This window comes from Alternaria atra (genome assembly GCF_907166805.1).
Source record: "Alternaria atra isolate CS162 genome assembly, contig: 22, whole genome shotgun sequence".
Taxonomy (NCBI): Eukaryota; Fungi; Ascomycota; class Dothideomycetes; order Pleosporales; family Pleosporaceae; genus Alternaria; species Alternaria atra.
This window is the reverse complement of record NW_025091320.1, coordinates 1,146,736-1,170,548: the sequence shown is the minus strand read 5'-3', so window position 1 is coordinate 1,170,548 and position 23,813 is coordinate 1,146,736. Positions and strand designations below refer to the sequence as shown.

At 51.4% G+C, this 23,813-nt stretch overlaps 10 protein-coding genes across 10 annotated transcripts; 5 read left to right on the top strand and 5 right to left on the bottom strand.

Annotated features, from left to right (window-relative positions):
* Positions 1 to 621: 621 nt before the first annotated feature.
* ALTATR162_LOCUS3151 (uncharacterized protein) lies at positions 622 to 1,678 on the top strand (the record flags this gene model as incomplete). Its single annotated transcript, XM_043310757.1, has 2 exons — positions 622 to 1,250; positions 1,300 to 1,678. The coding sequence occupies 2 exons, from the start codon at positions 622 to 624 to the stop codon at positions 1,676 to 1,678; spliced, it is 1,008 nt and encodes a 335-aa protein (XP_043166692.1).
* Positions 1,679 to 2,768: 1,090 nt separating this feature from the next.
* Positions 2,769 to 3,166, top strand: ALTATR162_LOCUS3150 (uncharacterized protein; the record flags this gene model as incomplete). Its single annotated transcript, XM_043310756.1, has 3 exons — positions 2,769 to 2,906; positions 2,962 to 3,045; positions 3,107 to 3,166. 3 exons carry the CDS (start codon positions 2,769 to 2,771, stop codon positions 3,164 to 3,166), a joined length of 282 nt encoding a protein of 93 aa, XP_043166691.1.
* A 231-nt stretch (positions 3,167 to 3,397) lies between these two features.
* On the bottom strand, positions 3,398 to 5,154 carry ALTATR162_LOCUS3149 (uncharacterized protein; the record flags this gene model as incomplete). Its single annotated transcript, XM_043310755.1, has 4 exons — positions 3,398 to 4,136; positions 4,196 to 4,650; positions 4,765 to 4,901; positions 5,025 to 5,154. The coding sequence occupies 4 exons, from the start codon at positions 5,152 to 5,154 to the stop codon at positions 3,398 to 3,400; spliced, it is 1,461 nt and encodes a 486-aa protein (XP_043166690.1).
* A 748-nt stretch (positions 5,155 to 5,902) lies between these two features.
* On the top strand, positions 5,903 to 7,513 carry ALTATR162_LOCUS3148 (uncharacterized protein; the record flags this gene model as incomplete). The annotated part of the gene is made up of 1 exon (XM_043310754.1): positions 5,903 to 7,513. The coding sequence occupies one exon, from the start codon at positions 5,903 to 5,905 to the stop codon at positions 7,511 to 7,513; it is 1,611 nt and encodes a 536-aa protein (XP_043166689.1).
* Positions 7,514 to 7,783: 270 nt separating this feature from the next.
* ALTATR162_LOCUS3147 (uncharacterized protein) lies at positions 7,784 to 9,259 on the bottom strand (the record flags this gene model as incomplete). The annotated part of the gene is made up of 1 exon (XM_043310753.1): positions 7,784 to 9,259. The coding sequence occupies one exon, from the start codon at positions 9,257 to 9,259 to the stop codon at positions 7,784 to 7,786; it is 1,476 nt and encodes a 491-aa protein (XP_043166688.1).
* Positions 9,260 to 9,610: 351 nt separating this feature from the next.
* Positions 9,611 to 10,539, bottom strand: ALTATR162_LOCUS3146 (uncharacterized protein; the record flags this gene model as incomplete). The annotated part of the gene is made up of 2 exons (XM_043310752.1): positions 9,611 to 10,275; positions 10,362 to 10,539. 2 exons carry the CDS (start codon positions 10,537 to 10,539, stop codon positions 9,611 to 9,613), a joined length of 843 nt encoding a protein of 280 aa, XP_043166687.1.
* Positions 10,540 to 10,703: 164 nt separating this feature from the next.
* On the top strand, positions 10,704 to 13,532 carry ALTATR162_LOCUS3145 (uncharacterized protein; the record flags this gene model as incomplete). The annotated part of the gene is made up of 2 exons (XM_043310751.1): positions 10,704 to 10,824; positions 10,882 to 13,532. 2 exons carry the CDS (start codon positions 10,704 to 10,706, stop codon positions 13,530 to 13,532), a joined length of 2,772 nt encoding a protein of 923 aa, XP_043166686.1.
* A 260-nt stretch (positions 13,533 to 13,792) lies between these two features.
* ALTATR162_LOCUS3144 (uncharacterized protein) lies at positions 13,793 to 15,070 on the top strand (the record flags this gene model as incomplete). The annotated part of the gene is made up of 1 exon (XM_043310750.1): positions 13,793 to 15,070. One exon carries the CDS (start codon positions 13,793 to 13,795, stop codon positions 15,068 to 15,070), a length of 1,278 nt encoding a protein of 425 aa, XP_043166685.1.
* A 1,167-nt stretch (positions 15,071 to 16,237) lies between these two features.
* Positions 16,238 to 20,036, bottom strand: ALTATR162_LOCUS3143 (uncharacterized protein; the record flags this gene model as incomplete). The annotated part of the gene is made up of 4 exons (XM_043310749.1): positions 16,238 to 18,374; positions 18,429 to 19,346; positions 19,400 to 19,518; positions 19,569 to 20,036. 4 exons carry the CDS (start codon positions 20,034 to 20,036, stop codon positions 16,238 to 16,240), a joined length of 3,642 nt encoding a protein of 1,213 aa, XP_043166684.1.
* A 556-nt stretch (positions 20,037 to 20,592) lies between these two features.
* Positions 20,593 to 21,628, bottom strand: ALTATR162_LOCUS3142 (uncharacterized protein; the record flags this gene model as incomplete). Its single annotated transcript, XM_043310748.1, has 2 exons — positions 20,593 to 20,942; positions 20,992 to 21,628. 2 exons carry the CDS (start codon positions 21,626 to 21,628, stop codon positions 20,593 to 20,595), a joined length of 987 nt encoding a protein of 328 aa, XP_043166683.1.
* Between the last annotated feature and the right edge of the window lie 2,185 nt (positions 21,629 to 23,813).

The following is a 23,813-nucleotide window of genomic DNA, read 5'->3' as shown; positions in this document are numbered from 1 at the left end:
TCATTGGCTGAGGCATCATCATCACGTGCACTGTTAGCGCACATCTGAAGCGCCCCTAGTTTTAGCATGGTTCCTCGACTCCAGACCTCAACACCAATTGTCTCAAGGGGCCCAGCATCGTCATGCCCAGTGCGTCTCCACTGTCGAACGGTTCGATCTCCAGGCCAAAGCTTGGTTGGCTCCCACCGAATGCGGCTCAATTATGCTATATTAAGCTTGTTCTTAGTCGCCTCAGGATCAACGCATAGATACTTCTCATGCCACCCGTCACAGCCTCAAGCAGAACCCGTCTCAACTCTGTTATGGAGCCTCAAGCCAGTCTTGGTGCTGCTTTCCGAGTCTGGTGCCCAACCTGAGTCACGCCATTTGCGAGCTCGCCTCGTCCGATCCACCCATAGCCGTGATTCGCACACCGCGTTTCTTCATGCTCTCGTGTTCGACTTTTCTAATTCGCTTCTGCTAATGACACTTCTAATGCCCGTTTCTTTTGAGCAGTGATTAACTTTTGCATCGTCGTTCTTTCTTCGTTCGTCACTCTTTTTCTAGTAAGCTGCTGGGCAGCACGGTCACCTTCGCACTATCGACTTTAATTTTCCGGTGTCGACTAATACTACTTCGACCATGTTTTTCAAGAACGCTCTTGTAGGCGCTCTGCTTGCTGCTGGACACGCAACTGCTTTCAAGGGCCCTCAAGTGAACGCCCTTCTTCAACCAGGCCAGGACGTCGAGGAGGTACTTCGACGGGATGCAGAACTCATGGCAACCCTTACACAAAGACAAGATGCCAACGCTGCAGACACAGCGCCACTAGCATCGCTCACACCTGCGACTGGCGATGCATCGGGTGTGGATCAGGCGAAGTGGGAGGAGCAGACAAAGCAAGCATGTATGAGCACGCTGAGCAACCTCAACGGTCAAGCGTCGAACCCAAGTGGAATTGCTGTATGCTACAACCTACCCTTCCTCGACAACAAGACGGGTATCTTTCAGGCGGAGCTCCGAATGTATAATGTATCAGCTCCGATCAACCCATGGGTTGGAGTTACCGCGGCCGATGTCAGTATGACACTTTCGTATCTTGGAGCGACTGTGCAGAACATGCAAGGCAACTTCACGAAGCGGGACCTCAGCTGGCCAGTCAGTGATGGTGTGCTAGTCGAGAGGCAGGATATCAACACTATGACGGAGCTGAAGGTTCTCATGTATGTTGGAAGGATAAACGAGAACTTGATGGGCTCAGCCATGACCCAGTAAGTAGTCTTCCTCTTTGGTCATTCTTCGACCCTAACACATTCGCAGAGAATCCCTACAGCCCCTTCTCATTCCACAAATCGACCTCGCTGCGCGAAACCCTGCTACCGGTCAGGACGTCGAAACCACCCTCTCTTCCCAGGAAGCATCCTTCGTTAATGGCATTTTCTCCAAGGCAGGGACAGCTCCCACAAACGCAGACCCCCAAGCAGCAGCATCCGCATCCGCTGCCGTTTCCTCGGCCGCACCGTTCGTCATCCCTGGAACTGCATTGGCTTTCTTCCCGATCGGTCTTGTCGTCACATCAGTATGGGCCCTCTTCTTCTTCCTGGCCGTTGGGTTTGGAACATACGGCCGCATTCAATACCGTGATCAGTACAGGAGGCGCGTTCGAGCTGAACAGGCACGCGGTGTTCGCACCATCTAATACCTATCTTTGATGCTTTTGTTCGTCGTCCTGCTATTACCAAGAGCTAGAATAGCAGATTTGGATTACTATGAAGATTACGTTCGCTGCTATACCCCTTCCCTTTTACACGTTGTATATAATTCTGGTGGCGATGGAGCTAGCTCCTCCCACAATCTTCCTGGCAGCATCCCGATGATGAGTTCCTATATGTTCTCGGCAGCGCGATAGAAAAGCATATTTAGCAAGTAAAACAATGGAAAACTCAGTATTGTCCAACCGATTCCTTGCCTTTCGCTTTGCCCGTCCCTTACAATTCCCTTCCAATCATTGTCAAGTTCACGGTCGCAACCGTTACTTGGGTGATACAGAATACGCACGCGCTCCCGTCTAGATCAGCAGAACTTGCCCCTAGCCTGCGCTAGCCTGACGACCTCTTCCTCGTTTCTCACAGTCTTGCAACCCAGCCTAATCCAAGTCTCTTCCGGTTCTGGTAGGTCCCATCATACTTCAACAGATGAGTGGTTCAAAGCAGCAGTGGCTTTCGACGACACTGCAAGCGCCTCAGAATACGATGCTCGGTGAGAGCGAGCATCCCCTCGTTATATGATCATGGTAGAAATAGAACAAGACTAACTTACCGTAGTGAATCGGCTGTGCTCCGACCATCATTGCCACCCAAATGTCTCTCCGCAGGAATCTGACTCGAGTCTCTAAAGCCTTCTATTGACATTCCGCCCACAGGAAAACGCTCCACGAATCACACGTAGAAGTTGTTGCCACATCCTGGAGAGGCTCGATATTGAAGCGGAAGGTTAGCGAGGCAGTCAAGAGTAGCGTTTGTATAGTTGACACTCGCCAGCACTCAGTCCAGTGTAAAGCGCCTCCACCGGGCCAACGGGTGCCTCATTCACTCCTAAATCCTACAAACCCATTTTTCAAGCGCTTCAATCGCCTTTGGTACTTGCCTCACACCCGAGAGTCACTGGATCGAGCACCTCCATCGCCATCGCTCACTCACGTCAAGACCCCACCAGCAACATATTTTCAAACCACACTCAATTTTGGATACCTCGAAAGCTCTCACAATACTATCGAAGACCCCAACGACATGAAGACCATCGTTATCATTCTCGCGCTCGCCGCCACCATGATCTCTGCTGTGCCCGCCACAAATGAAGGCAACAAACTTATGGCTCGTGATCCAAATTGCGACTTCTGCTTCCAACGCTTCGACTTCTGCGTTAAGGTAAGTGACCGAAGGGGTTGAGCTAGTGGTGTGATGTATACTTACAGGCGTACAGAACGGCCATACTGAGGGACAGACCGGTTGCAAGCAGACTTGCGTTGAGCATGTTTGCCATGTGTACCGCTACCAAGGCCATGAGGTAGGTCTCCCAGTTTTGTTTGGCGTTATTGGAATGAAATCGACTGACTTGGTGTAATTAGTGCAAGAACTGCGGTGGTGTATTCGATAAATGCCGTGCGAAGTCGCGCTACGCCTTCTAGGTGACAGACTCGTATATGACACCTTGACTTTCCCGGTGCGCGCCATCTTCATTCGTAAGAAACAAATGGGGTTTAATGTACCAAGAGATTACTTTGGGAATCCTTCCTGCCTTGTGGATGTGTATCATGCCTGTTGAGCACGTCTTCGATATCAATGATCTATTGCAGTGCTGATGAAAATTTTCTCTTGAGATTGTGTGTGTATGTCTTTGTGACGACTCAGCCTATGACCTAAAGCTTACCCTTTGGAACCGCCCACTCTCCCTTCTCAACCCTCTCGCAGATCTCCTTGAGCGTCTTTGCAGCCCACTCAAAATCTTTCATCTCCAAGTATACTTGTCCACTCAACCTCACCCACCAAAGCCCTCCATACCAATAAATCTGGATGAAGGTATTGTACTCTTCAAAACTAAGTTTCGACATCCAATCCCTCACTACGATGCCAACGTCTTCCTTCTCGACGCCATTCTTGTCCGCAATATCTTGGACTTTGGGAAGAGATATCGGTAGGCGCACATTAGACAAGCAGCATTGCCCTAGTGTACCAGTGCTATTCTCCATGACTTCAGTGTTGAGGACCTGCGCGACGTGCTGGGCAGCTTTGTGAGCAAGCGTTTGACAGTAGTTCCTGATAACATCTTCACCTCCGATGCTATCCCGCCACTTCAGAGCTGTAGGTATGCACAAGTAGGGACTGTTATCGATGGTACCCACAAACTCAAAATTGGCAACGAAGGGCGATTTCTCCATGTCAACAAACGCCGACTTGCTGAACGCTGATTGCTCAGAAGAGTTTTGTTCAATGCCAGGCTGGGCGTGAGACGGTGCAAAGGTCCGCTTTGGGAAAGGAGAAACAGGCTTTTCGCCCTTGGGGATGAAGCCGTGAGACGTGGGAAGTGTACTGCGTATGATCCCTTGGTTTCGGTGCGCCACATGGAAGATTGCACATCCGCGGGGGACGTGGAGCCATCTATGTCAAATCAGTAAAACCAAAAAAAAACCCCCACGAATAAGAGGAAGGAGACTGACTTGTGACAATTGCTGACAAAGAAGTCTGGGTCTAATTTCCCCAGATCAATCTCCAAGTGGCCGACCCCGTGGGCCCCGTCGACGCAACTCATGACTCCCAACTCTTTGCACTTTGATGTCAAGCGCTCGAACGGCATCCTAACACCAGGCATACTGACGACGGTATCAAAAATTGCGACTTTCATCTTTCCACCCTTGTTCTCCACCTCTTTAACCTTCTTCTCGAACTCCTCGAGAAGCCAGTCGTCTTCCACGGGAAACGTATAGTCGATCTTAACACTCTCTGCGGGAGTAGTCTCAGTGATGAGTGAGACGGTCTTCTCGCAAGCGCCGTAGATAGTCTTGAAGATGAGGATATGATCACCGGATTGGAACTCAATGTTGCGAAGAACGGTGTTTATGCCGGTGGTGGCGTTGGGCATAAACACCAAGGTCGAAGAAGGTGTGTTGAGCAGCTGCAACATGGTCAACAAAAGAAGTCGAAGGATGATCATAGCAACTGAAGGCATCTCTCGAAGGGCTGTATACAATAAAGAAAAATGCTTTCAGTTTAGAGAAGGTCTTCATACCTTTGCCATGCCCTCACGAGCCTCATCGAGGTAACGCGGATAATTGTATCTGATGAAGGGGTCTGGTTGGGCTTCGCACTCGTCTTGGAAAGCGCGCATAGTATCGCGAACTGTGCGAGGAAACGTTCCGAACGAACCTAAATGTTGTCAGTGCCCATGTATCAAGTATATATCAAAGGAAATATATGACTCGAAAAACATTCCGCCGAGATAGGTAAAGCTGTTGAACTACAGAGAAAGAGAAAGTCTTGTGAACCTACCATGATTCAAATTCAAGTATCCATTTCCGAATAGAAACTCCTTATCCCTCAACTCCTTCCCGAACTTAACACCATATTTTGTCTTGACTTCCAGGGCGGCAGATGTGCCGTTCTTTGAGCTTGACGTCATGACTCAAACTGTGCAGACGATGTTGTTTGGAACATTGGAATCCCCTCGAAGCCGTCCGATTATATATGCATATGAGATGTGACTCAATGCTGGAAGGGTGACTGTTTCTTTGATATGGCTCGGCGCATAGGTCCATACTGGGCTCGTAGGGCGTAGTGTGGCGTCGGGGACGAGCAATTGACCAATCGGGGCTGCTGGCGGGTAGAAGCGGAGGCTTGTGGGGCACGCATTGCCAGGTGCCGACCTAGGAGAGAGAGCATCATGACTGTTGAGTGGCATGTTTACTGAATACGCGTGGTTTAAAGATTCCAGTTTTCGACTTCATATTCTTTGGTTACGTGTATGTGCCTTCTTGATTTCTGTTACATACAGGCCGAGAAGCTAGAGAAGCCGGCCTCCGAGTAGTAGGTACTACCTAAGACTTGGACTATATCCTGGAGGCATACACTGTCTCTTGCTCCCTTAGCACCTTAACATAGAGGAGAGCGAGTATATATAGAGTGAAGTGTATTTAGGTAGAACTTGGAAAGTACCAGATTTTTTAATAACAAGTGCGATACTGCTTAACCCTTATTTCCGCCATATGGCCGTTTATGCGGATTAACATCCGAGGGCCACGCTCATCGGCTGCACATCCATCTCCGCAACACTCTTTGTCGCTTCACCTCGTTCTGTGCAAAGACCTATATTTAGATAAGAGGAAACGCTCGTATCGTTTTCCTAAACCTCATCACCCGACGCCGCGAGAATGAACAAACTCACATCTTCCCCAAACATCGATGTCCTGGTGATAGGGGGTGGCAACGCAGGTTTCTCCGCCGCAATAGCCGCCGCAGAAGCAGGAGCACATCGCGTCGTTCTCATCGAAAAGGCTCCCGAGGAATGGGCTGGAGGCAACAGCTACTTTACGGCAGGCGCATTCCGCACCGTGCATAACGGCACAAGCGACCTCTTACCTATCGTCAACAACGTAGATACAGAAACGGCGAAACTCATCGACATGGAGCCCTACACGAAAGAAGATTTTCGGAAAGACATGGATCGGGTGTGTTTAGGGCGTTCAGATCCAGAGTTGAGCAAGGTGCTGATTGAAGAGTCTAATGACGCTGTTAAGTGGCTTGCGAAAAATGGGATTAGATACCAGCTTTCGTTTAATCGCCAGGCTTACAAGGTTGACGGGAGGTATAAATTTTGGGGTGGCATGGCACTTATGACTCAGGATGGAGGAAAGGGTCTTGTCGCAGACCATCAGGCTTCAGCTCAAAGACATGGAGTGGAGGTCTACTACTCTACACCCGCTAAGCGTATCATCACCTCTTCGTCTGGAGCCGTCGTAGGAGTGTTAGTAGAGTATCTGGGTGAAGACACGCTTATCAACACCAAAGCTGTCGTCCTAGCTGCTGGAGGCTTCGAAGCAAACCCGCGTATGCGCTCACAGCACCTCGGTCCTACTTGGGATCTCGCACGCGTTCGTGGTACCCCTTTCAATACTGGTGAGGTTCTCGAATTTGCCATTCGCGACGTCAATGCCAGGCAAGCGGGCAATTGGTCAGGTTGTCACTCTACCTGCTGGGATGCCAATGCTCCAGCCAACAGTGGCGATCGTACCGTGTCGAACGAGTTTACCAAATCCGGTTACCCTCTGGGGCTCATGATCAACACAAACGGAATGCGGTTTGTTGATGAGGGCGTTGATATGCGTAATTACACGTACGCCAAGTTCGGACGTGCTATACATGAGCAGCCGGACAGTGTAGCATACCAAGTCTGGGACCAGCGCACTATCCCATGGTTACGAGATGAAGAATACAGGGATGAGCGTGTGGAAAAGATTTGGGGTGCGACACTCGAAGAACTGGCTAAGAAGTTAGCTCAAAATTCGGGTCTGAACGCTCCAGAACAGTTTGTCGAGACGGTGAAGCAATATAACGAGGCTGTGTACGCATCTCAGGCCGAAAATGCGGACAGGAAATGGGACCCAGCAGTAAAAGATGGTCTCTCTACGCAGTCGTCCGAAAAGAAACTGGCACTAGCGAAGTCAAACTGGGCCCTGCCACTTGACCAAGGCCCATTTATGGCGGTCAAAGTATGTTGCGGCGTCACCTTCACCTTTGGTGGACTGGCTGTGAACCCGAGTACCACTGCCGTCATTTCAAACTCTGGTAAGGAGGTTGTGGGTTTGTTCTGTGTTGGCGAGATGCTTGGCGGACTGTTCTATGGGAACTACCCTGGCGGTAGTGGGTTGACTTCTGGGGCAGTCTTTGGAAGGAGAGCGGGGACTGCGGCCGCGAAAGTAGCTGCAAGTGGAACCCCCACGATGGTCTCGTTGTTGCAACCAGCGGTTCTTTCACGACTGTAATAAATGTGAGCTAGAACTATCATGATTGAGAATATTGAAGATCAAATATTAATACACGTTCATACTGGCTACATAGTCCTCAAGATTCCAAGGAACTACGCTCAACGAGCAGGTGGACAAATGCAACTTTTACTTCAAACTCATACCAATCAGCCCACCCCAAAACATTGTGAACCCCTTACAACCCTAAGGAAACGAGCTTCTTCGTACAAAAGGCGCCAAGTGAGCAAACATCAGCTTCTCCAACAGCTTGGCAGGTCCTATCCAAGATCAATAACCATCTTCGGTTTGTTCGAAGATGGAAAAGCCGGGATACTCAAAATCCCTCCTTAGGCCAGGGTAAGCGTGACCCTCATCAGTCCATAATGACCCTGTGTCAATCAGGCGAACCTTCTGCGCTGCGACCAACAGATGCTCGTCTTCCACATACTTCTCCATATGGTAGTCGGTATTGTGCACTTCGTCGATTGTGGGAACAGTCGTTTGGGATTGGTCATAATGGTGATGGAAACCTTCAGCAAGGAAGCCATGGGAAATCACACGTTCGGGATGATCGCAGACGAGGTTACGAGGGTCCAGCAACCATAGCTCCTCGAGGTCATAAACCGTCAGCTGGTTTAGCAGACTGCTCCAGTTCCCAGATAGATTTGCGAGTAGAATGTGTCCAAGTGCAAGATACTGCAGGTTCGGAAAGAAGTTCAGAAAATGTAGAATATCGTTTTCAGCGAACGAGTGCTGGTGGTCTGCCATCAATCGGAATTCTACCAGCTTTTCAAGTTGATATCGTATAGGTGCCGACATCATGACCGGCATAGTTAATGGACCGCATTCGTGGCCTGGATCCTCTGGATGCCTCGAGAGTGTAATCTCCAAATATTCAAGGTTTGTCAGCCGTTCAAGGCCACCAGACCAAAAGAATGGCATGCCCATGTGGTGGGTATTGGTGATGGCGACATGCTTAAGATGTCTGAAGGGGAAGTACTTGAATAAATCGCGGTCGAGAGGAGGCCTCACGAACATATCATCACCTCCACCTGAGATTGCGCAGTACGATGCCCTATTGCCGAACAATGGAGTCTCGACACTCTCTAACCAGAGGTGGGATTCTTTGACTGCCTCCATGATCTTGGGGAAAATCCATTCGCTCTCCATCTGTACACCCTGCCATGAGTATTCGCCCTCAGTGAGCGCTGGGTACCCGTACTCGGTGCGCCCTAGTCCTCCTTGGAAACATGTCTCGAGTGAAACGCGATCGCATTCCGATACTTCCCACTTAGGCCAGGTGCCATCGAGGCAGTTTGGATGAATAGGATAGTACCGAAAGTGCTCTACCCAGCTGAATTCGCGCAGCAGGTGCACAAGATACTGTGTCACTGGATTCTCCCTGTCGAGTTCGTCGCGGCCATGACCCCAGCGGTCAGACGCTCCAAGGCTAACGAGACCCAGATCCATACCACAAATTGTGATCATCCTGGTGAACAAACGAGCATACTTTGGGGTTTCGCTGATTTCTTCAAGTGCTGGGAGTCGATGGTTGCACCATACAAAAGGCGTCTGAGAAAGTACATTGACAAAAAGGCGTGTCAGATACTTGGACTCGAACCAACGACGCGCGACGAGCCGGCAACTGAGTACCGTACGGATGGAGGATTTGGAATGTTTATATAATCGCTCAGTGATGGGTGTCTCTGTAGTCCAAATGTAGTGGAAGACTTCTTCGAGAATTTCCTGTGGTAGCTTATCCATGGTTGGCTGTGGTCGAATTCGGTTCTGGAGATTGTAACGGGAAAGGAGGGGAAGAACGTAGTCTTATAGCAAGAGGTCGCGCGTTCGCCAAAGTGTGGACTGTGACCATGCAAACGATGCATATATCACGAAGATGTATCACAACTGAAGTGTAGGTATCGACGTAAACACGCCAACGTCCCACACTGCGAGACGTGACCGATCAATCATCTGAAGTGGCGGGAATTACATGTGTATTCGAATAAACAAACGCCCCTAACACCATATACTCGGTCGAAAGCTATTGTGGCACAGCACAAAGCAGGGTATCAACAATGACCAAACGCCTTGCCCAAACCGAGATTTCGGGGTCTATCTTTTTCTTGTTCTCTTTGGCGCGGGTTTTGGTTTCGCGCGATTCGTTCGGCGAGTGGTAGGCGCACTATCTTCTTCAGACTCGACACTAGATTCTTCTTCGTCATCATCATCATCTTCTTCTTCTGCGGATTCAGATACGGTGCTTTGAGCCTTAGTGTTCTTCGCAGTATTAGCTCCAGCCTTTGTACCCTTGCTGCCCTTTGCCGCTCTGCCTGCTCTTGTGCCCTTTGGGTTCTTGGGTACGGGTGTGGCTTCAGCTACGCTCTCAGCCTTTTGCGAACGCACGCTGTCGGGCAGGTCTTTGAGCAGGCCGATGCCTGGCGCATAGAGGTCTTTGTAGTCCTGGGTGGGTATCATGGGTGGTGACGAGGCGGCGGCAGAGGATTCGCGATGGAAACGCTGCTGCCACATCAATTCGCCGTATTCGTCTTCTGGCAGCTCGAATTCAGGCATGTTGTTGACGTCTTCAGGGTCGAGCGGGTCGGGGTCTTCGGAGAAAGCGAACTCGTTTTCGCGCGTATCGAGGGCGTCTAGGTCGTATAACTGTGATAGCTTCTTCCACACACCAGGAATGCGCGTGTGAGGCGCATCGTCGCTCGCGAATCCGTGCGAGCGCATGTCGGTATGAATGCTAATCATGCGAAAATGCTTGTGCATCCCTAGGCATGTCAATGGCTTGTGTGTGTGTGTGTGTGTGTGTGTGTGTGTGTGTGTGTGTGTGTGAAAAGAGAGTAATATGCCCTACCTGTCGGCTTCCACTTCATCATGCTCTTCAGAAGCTGTGTTTCCTGCTCGTCGGCCCAAGGATCGCTGAGCAGCTCATCTTGCGACTGCACAAGGCCGGAATCTTGCGGCGTCCTAGGCTGTGTGTCGCGTAGCGGTGTCGAAGCTGCACTCGCCTTTGCTTTCTTCCGCGGAGGCATTTTGTGGATGCTTGATGGTGGGAGTGAAGGATGGGAAGTGACGAAGGATCGAGCCGCGAGCTGCAGGTACGGTGACGGAAGGCGCCAGGGTTGCGCGTAGGGCTGAGTCGCCAAAACTATGGCGCGTCATACCCCTCACCGTCCACTACTCCATATTCGCTGCCATGGATGCGCGTGATTCGATTCACGACGTCTTCAGCACCGACCGCTTGTGGCAGGAGCCTTCTTTCTTTGATCATGCCGATTCGCAAGAGTCGTCGCTCTTCGCTCCCTTGGAGCTAGACAGTGGGTCGTCGCGTCTTTTCAGTATCAACATGTGGACGCGTTATTGACCAACCACAGTCTCCTCGATCAGATTCGACCATCCATACGCTCCCAAACATGACCTCGAACGTGAACTACGACTGCCCGATCTGGACACGTTCGAATTTGGACCTTTGCCAGACCTCGATAGCTTTGACGACTCCAGCATCCCCATCGAAACACCGCCGTTAGAGCCCGAAGAAGACGTCTGGCAGATCGCGCTTGACCTCGGACCTGCGAACAAACATGTCTTGTTCTATACGTGGGAGTCTTTTGAGAAGGAAAAGCATGTCCAAAGCCGAACACCCTATATAAGCGAGCAGGGGCCTGAGGCCTTCGATGCTACGTTGATATGCGATGAGGGCAAGACTAGCTCTGGTCGGGTGCTCAAGGGAGACGTACTCTTGCAGTCACTCTGGAATCTCGGTCTAGGCCGGTCATCTATACTCTTCCACTTTAACCCGAAGCTGAAGACGTTCGAGCCCGCCATACTGCATGGACGAGCTTCGGGCCTGAGTCTACAAGCAGCTCAGAGTTTGATCACGCACTTTACGCACATTGGCAACACATTCCTCTATCTACGATCTTTTGCAGAGCGCACCTTTGCTTCAGCCACGTCTATTCCTGCAAAGGTTGCCCTTGCCACTTCAGTGTCACGCATCCTTTCAAGCTTGGAAGACACCCTGGGAAAGCAATCTGCCAAGATCCGCTCACTCATTCAGCTTCAGCACCAATTCGCTAAACCTCGCAATATCCTCATCCACGTTGCTCGCATGGTAGATGCTGTCAAACACGCCAAGACTAATGAGCAACTGTCTTCCATATTACACCACCGTCTACTCGAGTTGGAGGAAGGAGACGAACAACTTCGTCAGCTATCGTGTCAGGTACTCAGCCAGGTAGCTAGGCCGAGTCTGGAACTTCTCAGCGAATGGATGGGTATAAGGAAAGAGCAAGCGTCTGCACCTATTTGGCAACGCGGCAGCTTTGTGACGGTCGATGACCCCTCTGTCGATACTCTCACACTCGACTACACCTATCGGTCTGAAATGATGCCAAGGTTCATTTCTCCAGAAGATGGCAACACGATATTCGAAACAGGTCATAGTCTTCGCTTCTTGAAGTCGCAACATCCGGATCATCCACTGGCTCGACTAGATGGGCTGGCGGTCCAGCCTCCGGACATGGAGTGGGGCTTTCAGTGGCAGGACATTGAGATACTGGCATCCAAAGCAAAAGCATACGAAGATAGGCTCAGGCAAGCATTGCTTGCTTTCAGCACAGGCTCGACTGATGTGGAACCTCCTCTCTCTACACCATCTGCACCAGAATCTGCGACAGAAATTCTAAGCGATTCCCAACACCTCGATCGATACTTTGAGGAATCCATCCGACGCATGGATGAAGCCCCAAGGAGGTCCTCTCAAGCGTTACCAGACGAACTACAGCTTCTCATGGAGAGGACACTTGAGAACACAAGCGAAGCTGGCAACGCTATCTCCAACACCTTCTCACCGCCCATGTCTCTGGCATCTACTCTGTCGTTTCGCCCGCTTATCACAGCCCAAGCAAAGCTGGTCAATGCAGCCACTATCCGGTTGTTCTTTCGTTCACATCAGCTGCGGCTTCACCTGTCTCTGCAACGGCAGTATCACCTCCTTGGTGACGGCGTCTTCTCGTCTCTGCTAGCAACTGCCCTGTTCGACCCTGACCGCGAGAGTGCCGAACGCCACAAAGGCAAGATGCGTAGCGGGGTACACATGGGATTGCAACTAGGCTCCCGAACGTCGTGGCCACCAGCGAGTTCAGAGCTCCGACTAGCATTGCGAGGCGTCCTCAGCGAGAGCTACTATTCCTCTACGCTTTATCAGTCAACGCTAGGCACCCAAGTGATTGTCGCACCTACAACACTTCTCAATAACAGGGATAACGATGAGCTTCCTGGGCAGCTCAACTTTGCCATCCGCAACCTCACCGAAGCCGAACAGGAGAAGGTCATGGATCCCGACGCATTGCATGCGCTTGACTTCCTGCGACTGCAATACGTAGCACCAGCTCCTCTAAACCTGGTAATCACAAGTACCTCTCTGGAAAAGTACGATTACATCTTCAAATTCTTATTGCGGCTTTTGCGCATGCTCTTCGTCGTCTCGCACTTACCACGCAGGTATGCAGATAGCAATGCCCGTCAATTCAGGACCGAGGCATATCACTTCGTAATAACGCTCACGAACTACGTCTTCCAGACTGGCATTGCAGAACCGTGGGACGAGTTTGACACTTTTGTCCGAACAGTGGAGACCCGGTTGAATGAGGAAGATGTGGCGGGTGAGCTTGGGGTTCGAGTCACGGAAGGTGTCGCTTCGCTGCGCGATACTCATGAAAAGTGCCTCGACAGTATTCTGTTTGCGCTTTTGCTCCGGAGGCGACAGCGCAAGATCATGGCTCTTATAGAAGAGATCTTCGACCACATTCTCCTCTTCGCCAAGATGCAGAACCCAAATACTCAACAAGGTGAAGAAAGTTTCAAAGCTCTTTATGCGAAGCTTAGAGGAAAGATAAGGGTGTTCTTGAGTGTGTGCCGGGGCTTAACAGGCAAGCAAGGTTACGGCAAGGGAAGAGGCACCGCAGAGGAGAACTCCATGGAGCGACTAGTAGTCGCAATGGAGATGAATGGCTACCTTGCTTAATTACAAGTAGGATAAGACAGGAAAACTAGTTTCACGCAAAGGTCTTATCGTCATTCCGTAGCATTGTTCCGTCTCGTTTATTCCGTCGTACACGACAAGGCATCAGCCCCGCTTTTCACACGCGTGTGTACTCCGTTGCTTGCACTCGTCACCAAAACGACAACCGTACACTCGTAACACGGCAAGATATAAGAGGCAACAGCCGCTATGTCCAGGTATAATCGCATTGATACTGCATCTGCTTCTGAGATCTGGTCACAATGACCAACTTACGCACCCACGTTCTAGACAATCTCCGCACTTGTCTGACGGCGCTTGTTATCCTCCACCATGCCTCGACCCCTTACGGCGGCGCAGGTCCATGGCCATATACATCGCCTCGCTACGCTCCAAACAGCTCTTCCACCCTCCTCGTTTTCAATGTCCTTAACCAGACTTTCTTCATGGCCACTTTCTTCCTCATCTCAGCATACTTCTCATCAATTGCAGCGAGAAGGAAAACCAGATCCCAATTTCTGCACGAGAAGTGGAAGAGGCTGGGTGTTCCGACATGTGTGTTTAGTCTGATAGTGAAGGGTGTTGCTAGAGGGATCTTGGCATGGAGGTTGAGAGATGAAGGGTGGCACCACATTGGTAAAGAAGTCTTGGTAGGCTTAAAGATTGTCAGGGGTGTTTCGGGGCCGGTATGGTATTGTGCTTTACTCCTCATCTTTGATGGTATGTATGCTGGACTGCTACCGAGTCACTTTGCGGATACATCACCAGGTCAGAAAGCGCTGGATAAAACGTTCTCCAACAAAGTCGACACCGACCCATCACCAGCAGCATATCCACTTATTTCGAGAACCATCAGCACCCCGAAGGAACCTCAGCCCTTTCATACGATTCACGTTTTGATTACCCTCACCCTCATATCGGTATCATCATTCGTCATCCGACTCTACTATCCTGTGGGCCGACCTCTTTGGCCCATATCCCTCCAGCTGTCATTCGTATCTCAATACGTTGTGTACTACATCGCTGGTATCTACGTACATCGCTCAGGACGTTCACTTCAGAACGCCGTCTCCACGTATACTTCAACGATAGTCGGCACCATCACTGCTCTCGTCACCTCTCTCAGCCTCTTCCACATCAAATCTATAACTGAAACTAGGATGTCGTCCCCTCAGCTCATGCCCCTCGCTTTCGGTGGCCCGAATATACTCGCCCTCCTCTACGCATTTCTCAATGAGTTCGCCGGCTTGCTGATCGCTTCCCTCGTTTTGAAGGCTCTGTATAATCCACGCCTGTCTTTCTTGGGGAAGCGCTGGAGAGTTGGGAAAGTGGACGTGGCGAAATACAGTTATGCGGCTTTTATGGTTCATGAGCCCGTAATTCTCGATCTACAGTGTCTGTTTGGGAAGAAAGGCTGGGAAAGTATGGGGGCGGTAGAAACGGCGTTTGTAGTGGGGATTTTGGGTGTAGTAGAGTCGTGGATGGGTGGCGTGGTGCTGAAGGAGGGTATTGAATGGATTGGATGGAAGGGGTATCTGTGATGCCGAGATGGTGGAGGGGTTGGAGTAATGCAAATGTGTGGAGAAGAAAAGTTTGCAAGATGAGAGAGTAGGAAGCACAAACAGCCGCATGAAAATCTACATTCAATATGTCATACGACACGGTCTTTAGTTATGATGTCGGACCATTGTCTTTGACTCAAGGCACAGGACTACCCTTGGACTCCTACCGCAAGCGTCATTTAGTCTCCCTTATAGCCACGCGGAGAACTTTCTACTTCCTTGGTCGGCATGGCGAACCTGGAGCATAACAAATCAACAAGACCTAGAGAAGATTACAACCCCGACTATGAATCCAGACCTAGAAATGAGTTCGAACGCAGACACAACGACTAGAGGTGTAGTCTTGTTCGACGCGGGATCCATGTACGCGCATAACGAGATGGAATTCGGTACCTGGCGGAGGCCATGGACGACGTATCTGAGACAAAATCCGAGATGTTTGGATTTGTATAAGGAAGGTGTGAAACCGTCATGGCCGGTGGAGGAGTGCGATGATAGGAACAGGCTTTATGGGCTGCATGCTCTGTTGAATGACTCGGCGGCCCACCCGGGTAGTGGATCGAGAGTAGCGTAAGTGTTCTGATGAAGTGGTGGATTCGAAGTGCGTGCTGATGTGTAGGTTGGGCTTATAACGGCATGTTGTTTCTGTGCGAAAAGTACGCACCGATGGAGAGTTTGGGGAAATATCGTCCAGAGAGGACGTCAGTGGTACTGGAGCTTATGTTCAGCATGAAACTTGCAGGCTGAGGGAGGCCGACCTGGAGTAATGCGGACTCAATTTGGTCAGGCGCTGATGGTCAACAAAGCTTCTTTTGGATACGCTAGACTCGAGAGAATTTAATTTTGAAAGAAGAAAATGTCCATAGAATTATATATCCAACTACTATTCCCATAAAACCCTAGTGACAGAAAGTAAGGCTAGAAGAGAGAAAAGAATTTCGAGAAAGATGACTACCGGAGCGATCCCGCTTTTCTCAAAACGCCTAAGAAACCACCCCTTTAAGAGGTACCTGACGCCAGACCAAGTGACATAGGAGAATGCGAATCCCTAACCACCAGCCCGAATGAAAAAAAAATCCCAGTTGTCCGCCAAAGCATGCACATTCATTGACCCGGGCCTTTCAATCGCAACGGAAGGACAGCCACCTAGGCCTTGCCCTTCTTCGCAAGGTAGTATGTCAATAAGTTCAGGTGCTGTCCCCTCGCGCCGGCAACGGCCTTCCAGAAGCCTCCATCTTCCTTCGCGCCATCCGATCCGCTGATGCGCTCGTGTAGTGCGACACAGAACTCAATGTCTGCTTTGCGCACATCAGCATCCTGGTCGTCCATGCAGCGTACAGCTAGTCTGCCCAGACGCGCAGTCTGCTCAGGTGATAGTGTAATGTTCTTAGCGCCGCTCATCTGTACGAGGGATGCGAGTGTGCTCAATGCCATGGTCGTGGAGCGGGTCGACGCTTGGCCGGGTTGTGAAGAGCTCGATGACTTGGAGTTCGGCGAAGACGTCGGGGTCGACGCCGGTGTATCCTCGATCATCACAAGGACAGTGTTCAGGCAATCCAGAGTCTGACCATACTTGACAATCTCGTCTGCAGTCGCCTCAAGGTCAATGGCGATATGCGATGTGTTTTCGTACTGCGCCTTTGTCTGCAGGATAGTACGGAGTACACGAGAGTAGTACTTCGCAGTTTCCTTGCGGTAGAGGGAGAGCAGTGCGCGAATCGTTGCTAGAGCCTGTACCTTTAGGTTGACAGCCTTCATCTGGGGTGCCTTCAGCTCGTGAACTGGGGCCTCAAGGAAATCAAGACATGCTAGTAAGAGCCTGCCGAAGTTCTCGTCATTCGGTCCCCAGATTTCTTGGTTCGACTTGACCATATCCTGCATGCGTCGGAACATATGAGCTTCAACTGTGCGTCCTTCAATCTTCTTGATGCCACTTGCGAGTAGCTGTCGGTTCTTAAGCACTTCAGCGTTGTTCGTGTCGTAGCTTTCCGCGTGCAAGACGCTCCCTGTGCTGTTCGTCTTGTGGTGGCCCCGGGGGCGATCTTCGTTGCTGTTACCCATCATGATATCGCTTGACATGCTTCCGGTGCTTTGGCGGCGCTCGTTGCTCTTCTCGTTGATGGGGAGCTCCTCGAGAACCGGTTTCTCTAAACTATTCTCAACAGGTGCATGCTCCTCGCTAACGAATGGATCCTCGAACACTTGAACTTCGTCTCCAGTGTCGGTACCACGAGTGCTTGGTCGATCTGGTGACCTTAAGCGTGGGCTGCGTGTCGAAGACCGTAAGCTAGCGCTCTCTAGATGGCCCATAGATTTCGGGCTTCTTAGCGCTGCAGCACGAGGACTGGGTATCGGCAATCGACCAAGAGACTTCCTGGGCTTTGGCGGGGTGTCGTGCGTGGATTGTGTTGTTGGCCGTGTAAGATTGGGGATAACCATGGTAAAGTTGTCTTCATCCCCTACATCCACAGCTTCATCGTCTACAGTCACGCTTCCACCCAGACCGTTTCTTGCTCGAAATGGAATGGTACCGCCATCATGGTGGCTTTGCGATCGTACCCAAGGCTTCATCATTGTCGAGTCTTCTTCTTTGGCCGGGCTTACCGCCGGGCTCTCACGACGAGAGCTCATGCTGGGAGATTTGCCATGGGCAACGGGTTGGCCTATTCTTGACTTCGGCCGCGCTGGACTGACATTCGGGCTGTTTTGTGTTTGCGCTCGTGGCCTTGCAGTGTTCTTTGGCACAGCAGGCTTCTTGACCGTTGTTGCAGCAGGCGTCTTCTCTGGGGTCATAGAGGGCGTTACTTTTCCCGGTCGTCGAACAGCATACGGATCAGCTGTTGCTGGTCTATTCAACTCTGGTCGGCGGACCGGACGACGAACGGTGCCCGACATCAACGAGCCAGTGCCTGTGGAGTTCTTCAGTGCTGATTTCGTTGACTCTCCAGACATGGCCGAGGGTGGTCGCGCAGGGCCCGAAGAGGCCGTAGAAAGGTTCGATGTCGTTCTCGCGCCTAAAGACTTGGCTGATTGCGAAGTTGGCGCTGGTGAGTAACTGGCAGCAGCCGAGTTGGGGCGTTCGGGAACACCTTTCGCGGCCGCTAGTTTGGCTCTCCTCTGTTCAGCAATCTTTTCCTTCAGGGCGCTCCGCGAAGCACCAGGGCCTATTGATTTCGAAAACGAAGCTGTGCTGGTCGACGACGAGGAGAGCGAGCCACCGTTCGGATTGTTGGAATCCTTCTCGAGTGCGGTTTTCTCGCGCTTGTCGAGGGTATCGAACATCCTGAGAATCGTGTTAGTGGCTTCTACGTTAATGCTTCTATACGGTCAAACTCACTTCTCCGCCCTTTGAGGCCATACCAAAGCGTATGTCCAGTAGGCGCTTCGGTATGCCTCACGCACCTTGGGATTAGCGTCGGTGACGCCTCTCCGGATCAAGGTATCCAGGGTCTCCAGCCCTCCTGAATGTTCAATATGCGAAGTGTGTCTCTTGATCAAAGTCTTCGCCCAAGTTGCCGAGTGGGTTCGTGGTTGAACGTTTTTGTCTTGTGAGGCCATGGCCACATGCTGCAATACGCGACTGTTGTACGATACGTTCTGGAATATAGTGTCCACCGTGGCAGCTCCGTTCTGCGCTGCGATGTTTTTCGTAGCACCACACATCTTGATAAAGGATTGCAGTAGAATTTCAACCCAGGGGTCAATGGCGGAACCGAGTGTTTTCGCGAGCTCCTGAACCAGCAGGCAGCCGTTGGTGGACATGGTCGTTCGGAGAGAGTTGGCAACCTTGAGTATACCGTCCAAGAGCGACTTGATGCCTGCAATGAAGGTCGCATGGAACTCATGCGGTGCGTTGCCCTTGAGGATACGTCTCAGCTTGGTGCAGTTCTTATCTCTAGCCAGCCAATTCCCCTCGCTCTCTTTTCCTTCGTAGTGAGGCGCCATGTCGCGGAAAACGTCGTCTAGCTCGCGCTGTGTGTAGATGTGTATGGGGTCCATGACTACGACTTCGGCCGGAGGAGGCTGCTCGGACGCAAAGCTGTCTGCAAAGCCAATATCGGGTTGCAATGTCTCAGCACGTTTGGTTGGGATGGGTCGGGTGATGGGGACGGGCGGTTGCGCGGGCGCGACATCTGTGCCTTTGGACATGGCGTCGTCGTCAAGGTGGGTCGTGATGTAGGTAGCAATGGCCTTTCGGACGTTCAGGGCAATGAGTTGCTTCTTGAGGTTCGCTTTCGCGTGTTCTGGTGCGTGTCTATTGTGATGTCAGTCGCTACCATGGCGCAGCATACGAGCCAATTGACATACCCAAAGAGATCCACAACCGCCTTCTTCGCAGTGTCGCGCACGCCGGCATCTGCGTCTTCGAGGTTCGCCACAAACTGGTTGGAGTAGCTTTTGAAAGGGAGGCCTTCGGTCTTGTTCATCTGTAGTCACCAAAGCGTTAGAACGACTTCTCTCCTTCCGGATGCGCCACGGGGGTACGGACCTTGACCACCCACAACATGGCAGATTCTTTGGCGCGAGGGTTGGTGCTCTTCGCAGCATCGTGCATCAGCTCGTCGATTTCGTTGGAGCACAGATAGTGCAGATCAGCCAGAATCTGTGAGGCAGCGCTGCGATGGCTTTCGCGCGCATCGCCCAACTTGTCGGCGAGTATGGAACATAGTATTGGCGACTGTGACGTAAGTATCGATGTTTCCTTCTGAAGTTGCAAGCGCTTGATAAAGTGGCTCAGTGTCGAGAAGCCCGTGGACACGAGAGCGGCCGAGGTGGCGGCAGTACAGGCGATGCGGATGCACTCGAAGATTGGAGCCTGACAGCTTTCAGGGACCCGATTGTGCTTGATGCTCGACTTCAGCGTGCTGAACAGGGCAAGTCGTGACTGAACATCCGTGGACGGTTTCTGGAGTGCCTTGAGCAGATCCGACGTCTCTTTCTCCATCTTGGGCGCAATTTGGCCCTTTGTTCAAAAAGATTCTGCAATGTTAGAGGCGGGGTTGTTTGTATAATGTTGTTAGGGAGCGTTGTTTTGCCCGCGACCATGTTCACGCTAGAGTCGCCGAGCAACCGTCCGTGCGCTTACACCTTGTCGCACTGCCGCTTACCCCAGGGGCGCTGGATGATCCACCCCTCGAGACTTATAGACACAATGCGAACAGTTGGTCAATGACGTGGGGCTGGTTTCGACACTGCTTTGCTCTTCACTTCAAATTCCAGATAAGATGACCTGACCGAAACTTGCTCCCTTGCCACGTCAGTGAGGAAGCCAACAACACCACGGTAAATCACTCGAGCGGGGCCGTGGCAAGTGCAAGTGATAGGCCATGATGCCGGATGCGCGGGCTGCATTAGGAGAACAACGTTTGGAAAAGAGCCAAGCCAAAAACAACAACAAAGGTTTTGAGCGAATGATTGATTTCATTGTAAAACTAGCGACTTTATGAGCCTAGGTAATGACAGCTTGCCTGCTCTTTGTCCGTCCAAGTATGTCATGTCACTTAAGACTCCTTGTTCTGAGCATTCCTCTCATCCCAGACACCGACAGCCTCCTCAGCAGCCTTGACACCGCTGAGAGCCATGGCGCCAAACGTAGGGCCCATGCGGTTGGCACCATCAACCTCGCTAAGTTCCATACCACCAACAATCAGACCAGGCACAATCTCACGGGTGCGCTTGACGATAGCATCTTCGGCAGTGCGCATGTCGAGACCGCGCATGCCACCGAGCTTCTCAATCTGCTGCATGGACACGAGGCGCTTGACGGAGAAAGCACCGAATGGGCCGTCGTGGCCAGTGGTCGAGATGACAAGCGGTGCATTGATGGTGTTTGGGTCCATGCAAGACTGGTCTGTGAAAGAATTAGTAAGAGTTGGAAAAAAGGAAGTGCTAGATCGTACCATCGTGATGCATGGAGACAAGGGTCCAGTTGGTGACAACACCAGCGATGCGGACTGCATTGGGGTCGCTCGAGGTAGGAGCCGGGCGAGTGATGAGATCCTCGACAGCTGTAGCGTTGAACAGCTTAACGTTGGGAAACTGCAACACCTTGGACAATAAGGTCGATGTGAAGAGCGCGGCATGCTTAACGACAACGAAGTCACCCTCATCCTCGTATGGCACGCCAATCTCGTTCAAGAAGAGCTCGGCAGGCTTGCGCATGACCATGGCGCTGAAGAGCTGGCCACCGAGCCAGGCGCCACCACCGGGAGCAACACCAGCTTCGACAATGGCGATCTTCAGGTCGGGGCGCTTGGTGGCCAGTGTAAACGCGGCAGACAAACCACACGAACCGGCACCGACGATGACAATGTCCGACTCGGCGTAGGTGTCAAGATCGTTGAAGTAGCGGCGGGTCATAGCACGAGACACTTGAGACTCGCGAATGGGAGCAAAGGTGAACTTTTCCCAGTTGTTCTCAAGCTCAGCAACAGTCTTGGCCTGGCTGTTGGCAGCAGCCTTGACAGCGAGGTCCTTCTTGATGCCCATGTCGTTGCTAGCAACAGGGGTTTCGTAGATGGCGGCGGGGGGAGACATCTTGACAGGGGATTCAAGGGTCAAAACCTGCGAATTGTTAAGTCTATTCCACACAGGGAGAGACAGCGCAGAGCATGATCCTTTTCGCAGGTATTATCCTGATCAAGTTCGAAACCGTATAATCTCAGAACGAATCCGGCAGTGCCCACCTGCCACACTGAAGTAGAGAAACTACAACAGCATGGAAGACAGACACTGCTGGAAACGAACACCGGTTCATGCAGTATACTTAGCTGTAAAAGTACCTAGATAACTTGAGGACAACGCCCACGTGCGGAACATGTTCTGCATCGTGGTTGCCATACTTGGTGGGTGTATCTGCATCACGGTCAGCAATTGGTCTCGAAGATTGAAGCAGTGGACGAGTACGGATACTGAATAACTTGAACTTTGCAAAGACAGTTAGACCGTTGTAAGGAAAAAGAAAGAAGGAGGGTAGATTGGAGGAGAGGTTTAAATATCCCAAGGTACCCCGCCGTCCCGGCCATGAGTATCCTCAGTCATCCGTTGAGGTGGGGTAGCTATAGCTATCTGCATATGAACTGTTCCAATACATAAGGACCCACTATATCATACCGCGTCTGGATCCACGAGCTCAGCACCGCGGACTATCTGATTAGTGAAAACGGTATGTGGTGACAGGGTCCTGCATTAGTAGCCTAACTTCGGACGCAGCTCTGAGCAATAGATCAACAGCAAGAAGGACCGACCCACAACACGGGAAAATTGAAGAGTACACATGCTCGTGCAATTGCTCTTGTACCCGCGATGTTGAGCGTGATTCGAGGAAAGGGCCGGTTAATGTTGTGACTGTTGCCGTTCTTGCGTGTTAGCGTAGAAGTTGCTCTGGGCGAGCTAACTGGACATTACAAGTTCTGTTTAGAAGCGACGCAATGACGCGTCTCTATTACAACTGTATAGCCACCCCATGCTTGCACTACGGTGGTGATCATTGATAACCGAAGAACATAGCAGAAATAATGTCCATAATTTGGATACTGAATTTCCTGGTTGAATACAGCAGGGGAAGACCTAGAGACGCATCTATTTCCTAACCCTAGACTTACACTGATAGGAGGCACCAAATGCAACTGAATATACACAGTACACTTGCCGACTAGTAGGCTCCGAAGAATAAATCCAGTCGTTTGGTTACCCATGAAACCACACAGGCTGGCAAACTTAATCGTATACCAAAGGTAAGGTACTCTGCTTGACTCAATAAGGTTGATCGAGATCCGCCTAGCGGATAAGGCTGACATGGACGGCGACGGCCGAATTTGAGTCAGGATAAAGACATGGCAGATGCTGACTGCCAGTATTTCGGGGTGCTGATCAAACGTGGTGGCGGACGGCAGAGAACGACAAAGGCATCTGAATACAAGGCTGTCAGGTACAACGGCAGGTGTCCAAACCGCCTTAGTGTTGCGGCAAGCGCTGCTGAGACGGATGTGCGGCGACTGTCTTGGGATATGTGGTACGTGGCACCTGTTCTCATCTGACGGTATGCCTCGTACGGGAAGGGGAGGTGTTGGCATTTGGGAGAGCGCGAATCGCGGTTGGGCGCTGACTTTTGAGGCGGGCAGATCAGCAGGGACCGTTCGGCTCGATGAAACGTGTCTGTGTCCACCTCGTTATTCCCGTTTGTTTCAGGATCGTGGCAGAGGGATTGCGAGGGAATGTGTAAGTGCCGATTGGTAAGTATTTTTCCGACGCGTACATGATGATGGAAGCTGGCCACGCAGGTGATGGCTACATGCGAGGATCATGGTTGAGTGGGAATGCCGAGGACTCCAAGAGACGGGATTTTGACGGCGTCGTGCGACGAGCAACGTTGATGCTGGTGGGCACAAGTGGTTTGATAGGACCCTGTTAGCGGCCTTGACGTCGGGGCTGTTCGAAATAGAGACACGGGTGTTTTGCGGGGAATGAACACGCCCTTCATCCTTAATCTCTCGAGGTCGCCAGTACTTTGCGTTAGGCAGGTGCGCTCACTCGACCTTGGATGCTGAAACACGCGGTTGTTACTGTCGATTGTGCAAACGTTCGTCAGGCATCAAGCGGTCCAAGTTAGTGATAGGCCACCAAAGCGGCCGCGTTCCTGCATGATCTAATGCTAGACATGTGTGCAGCGCAGATGACGGACATGTCGATGCTGATGGAGGCGCGCCAGGGGAAAGGCCCC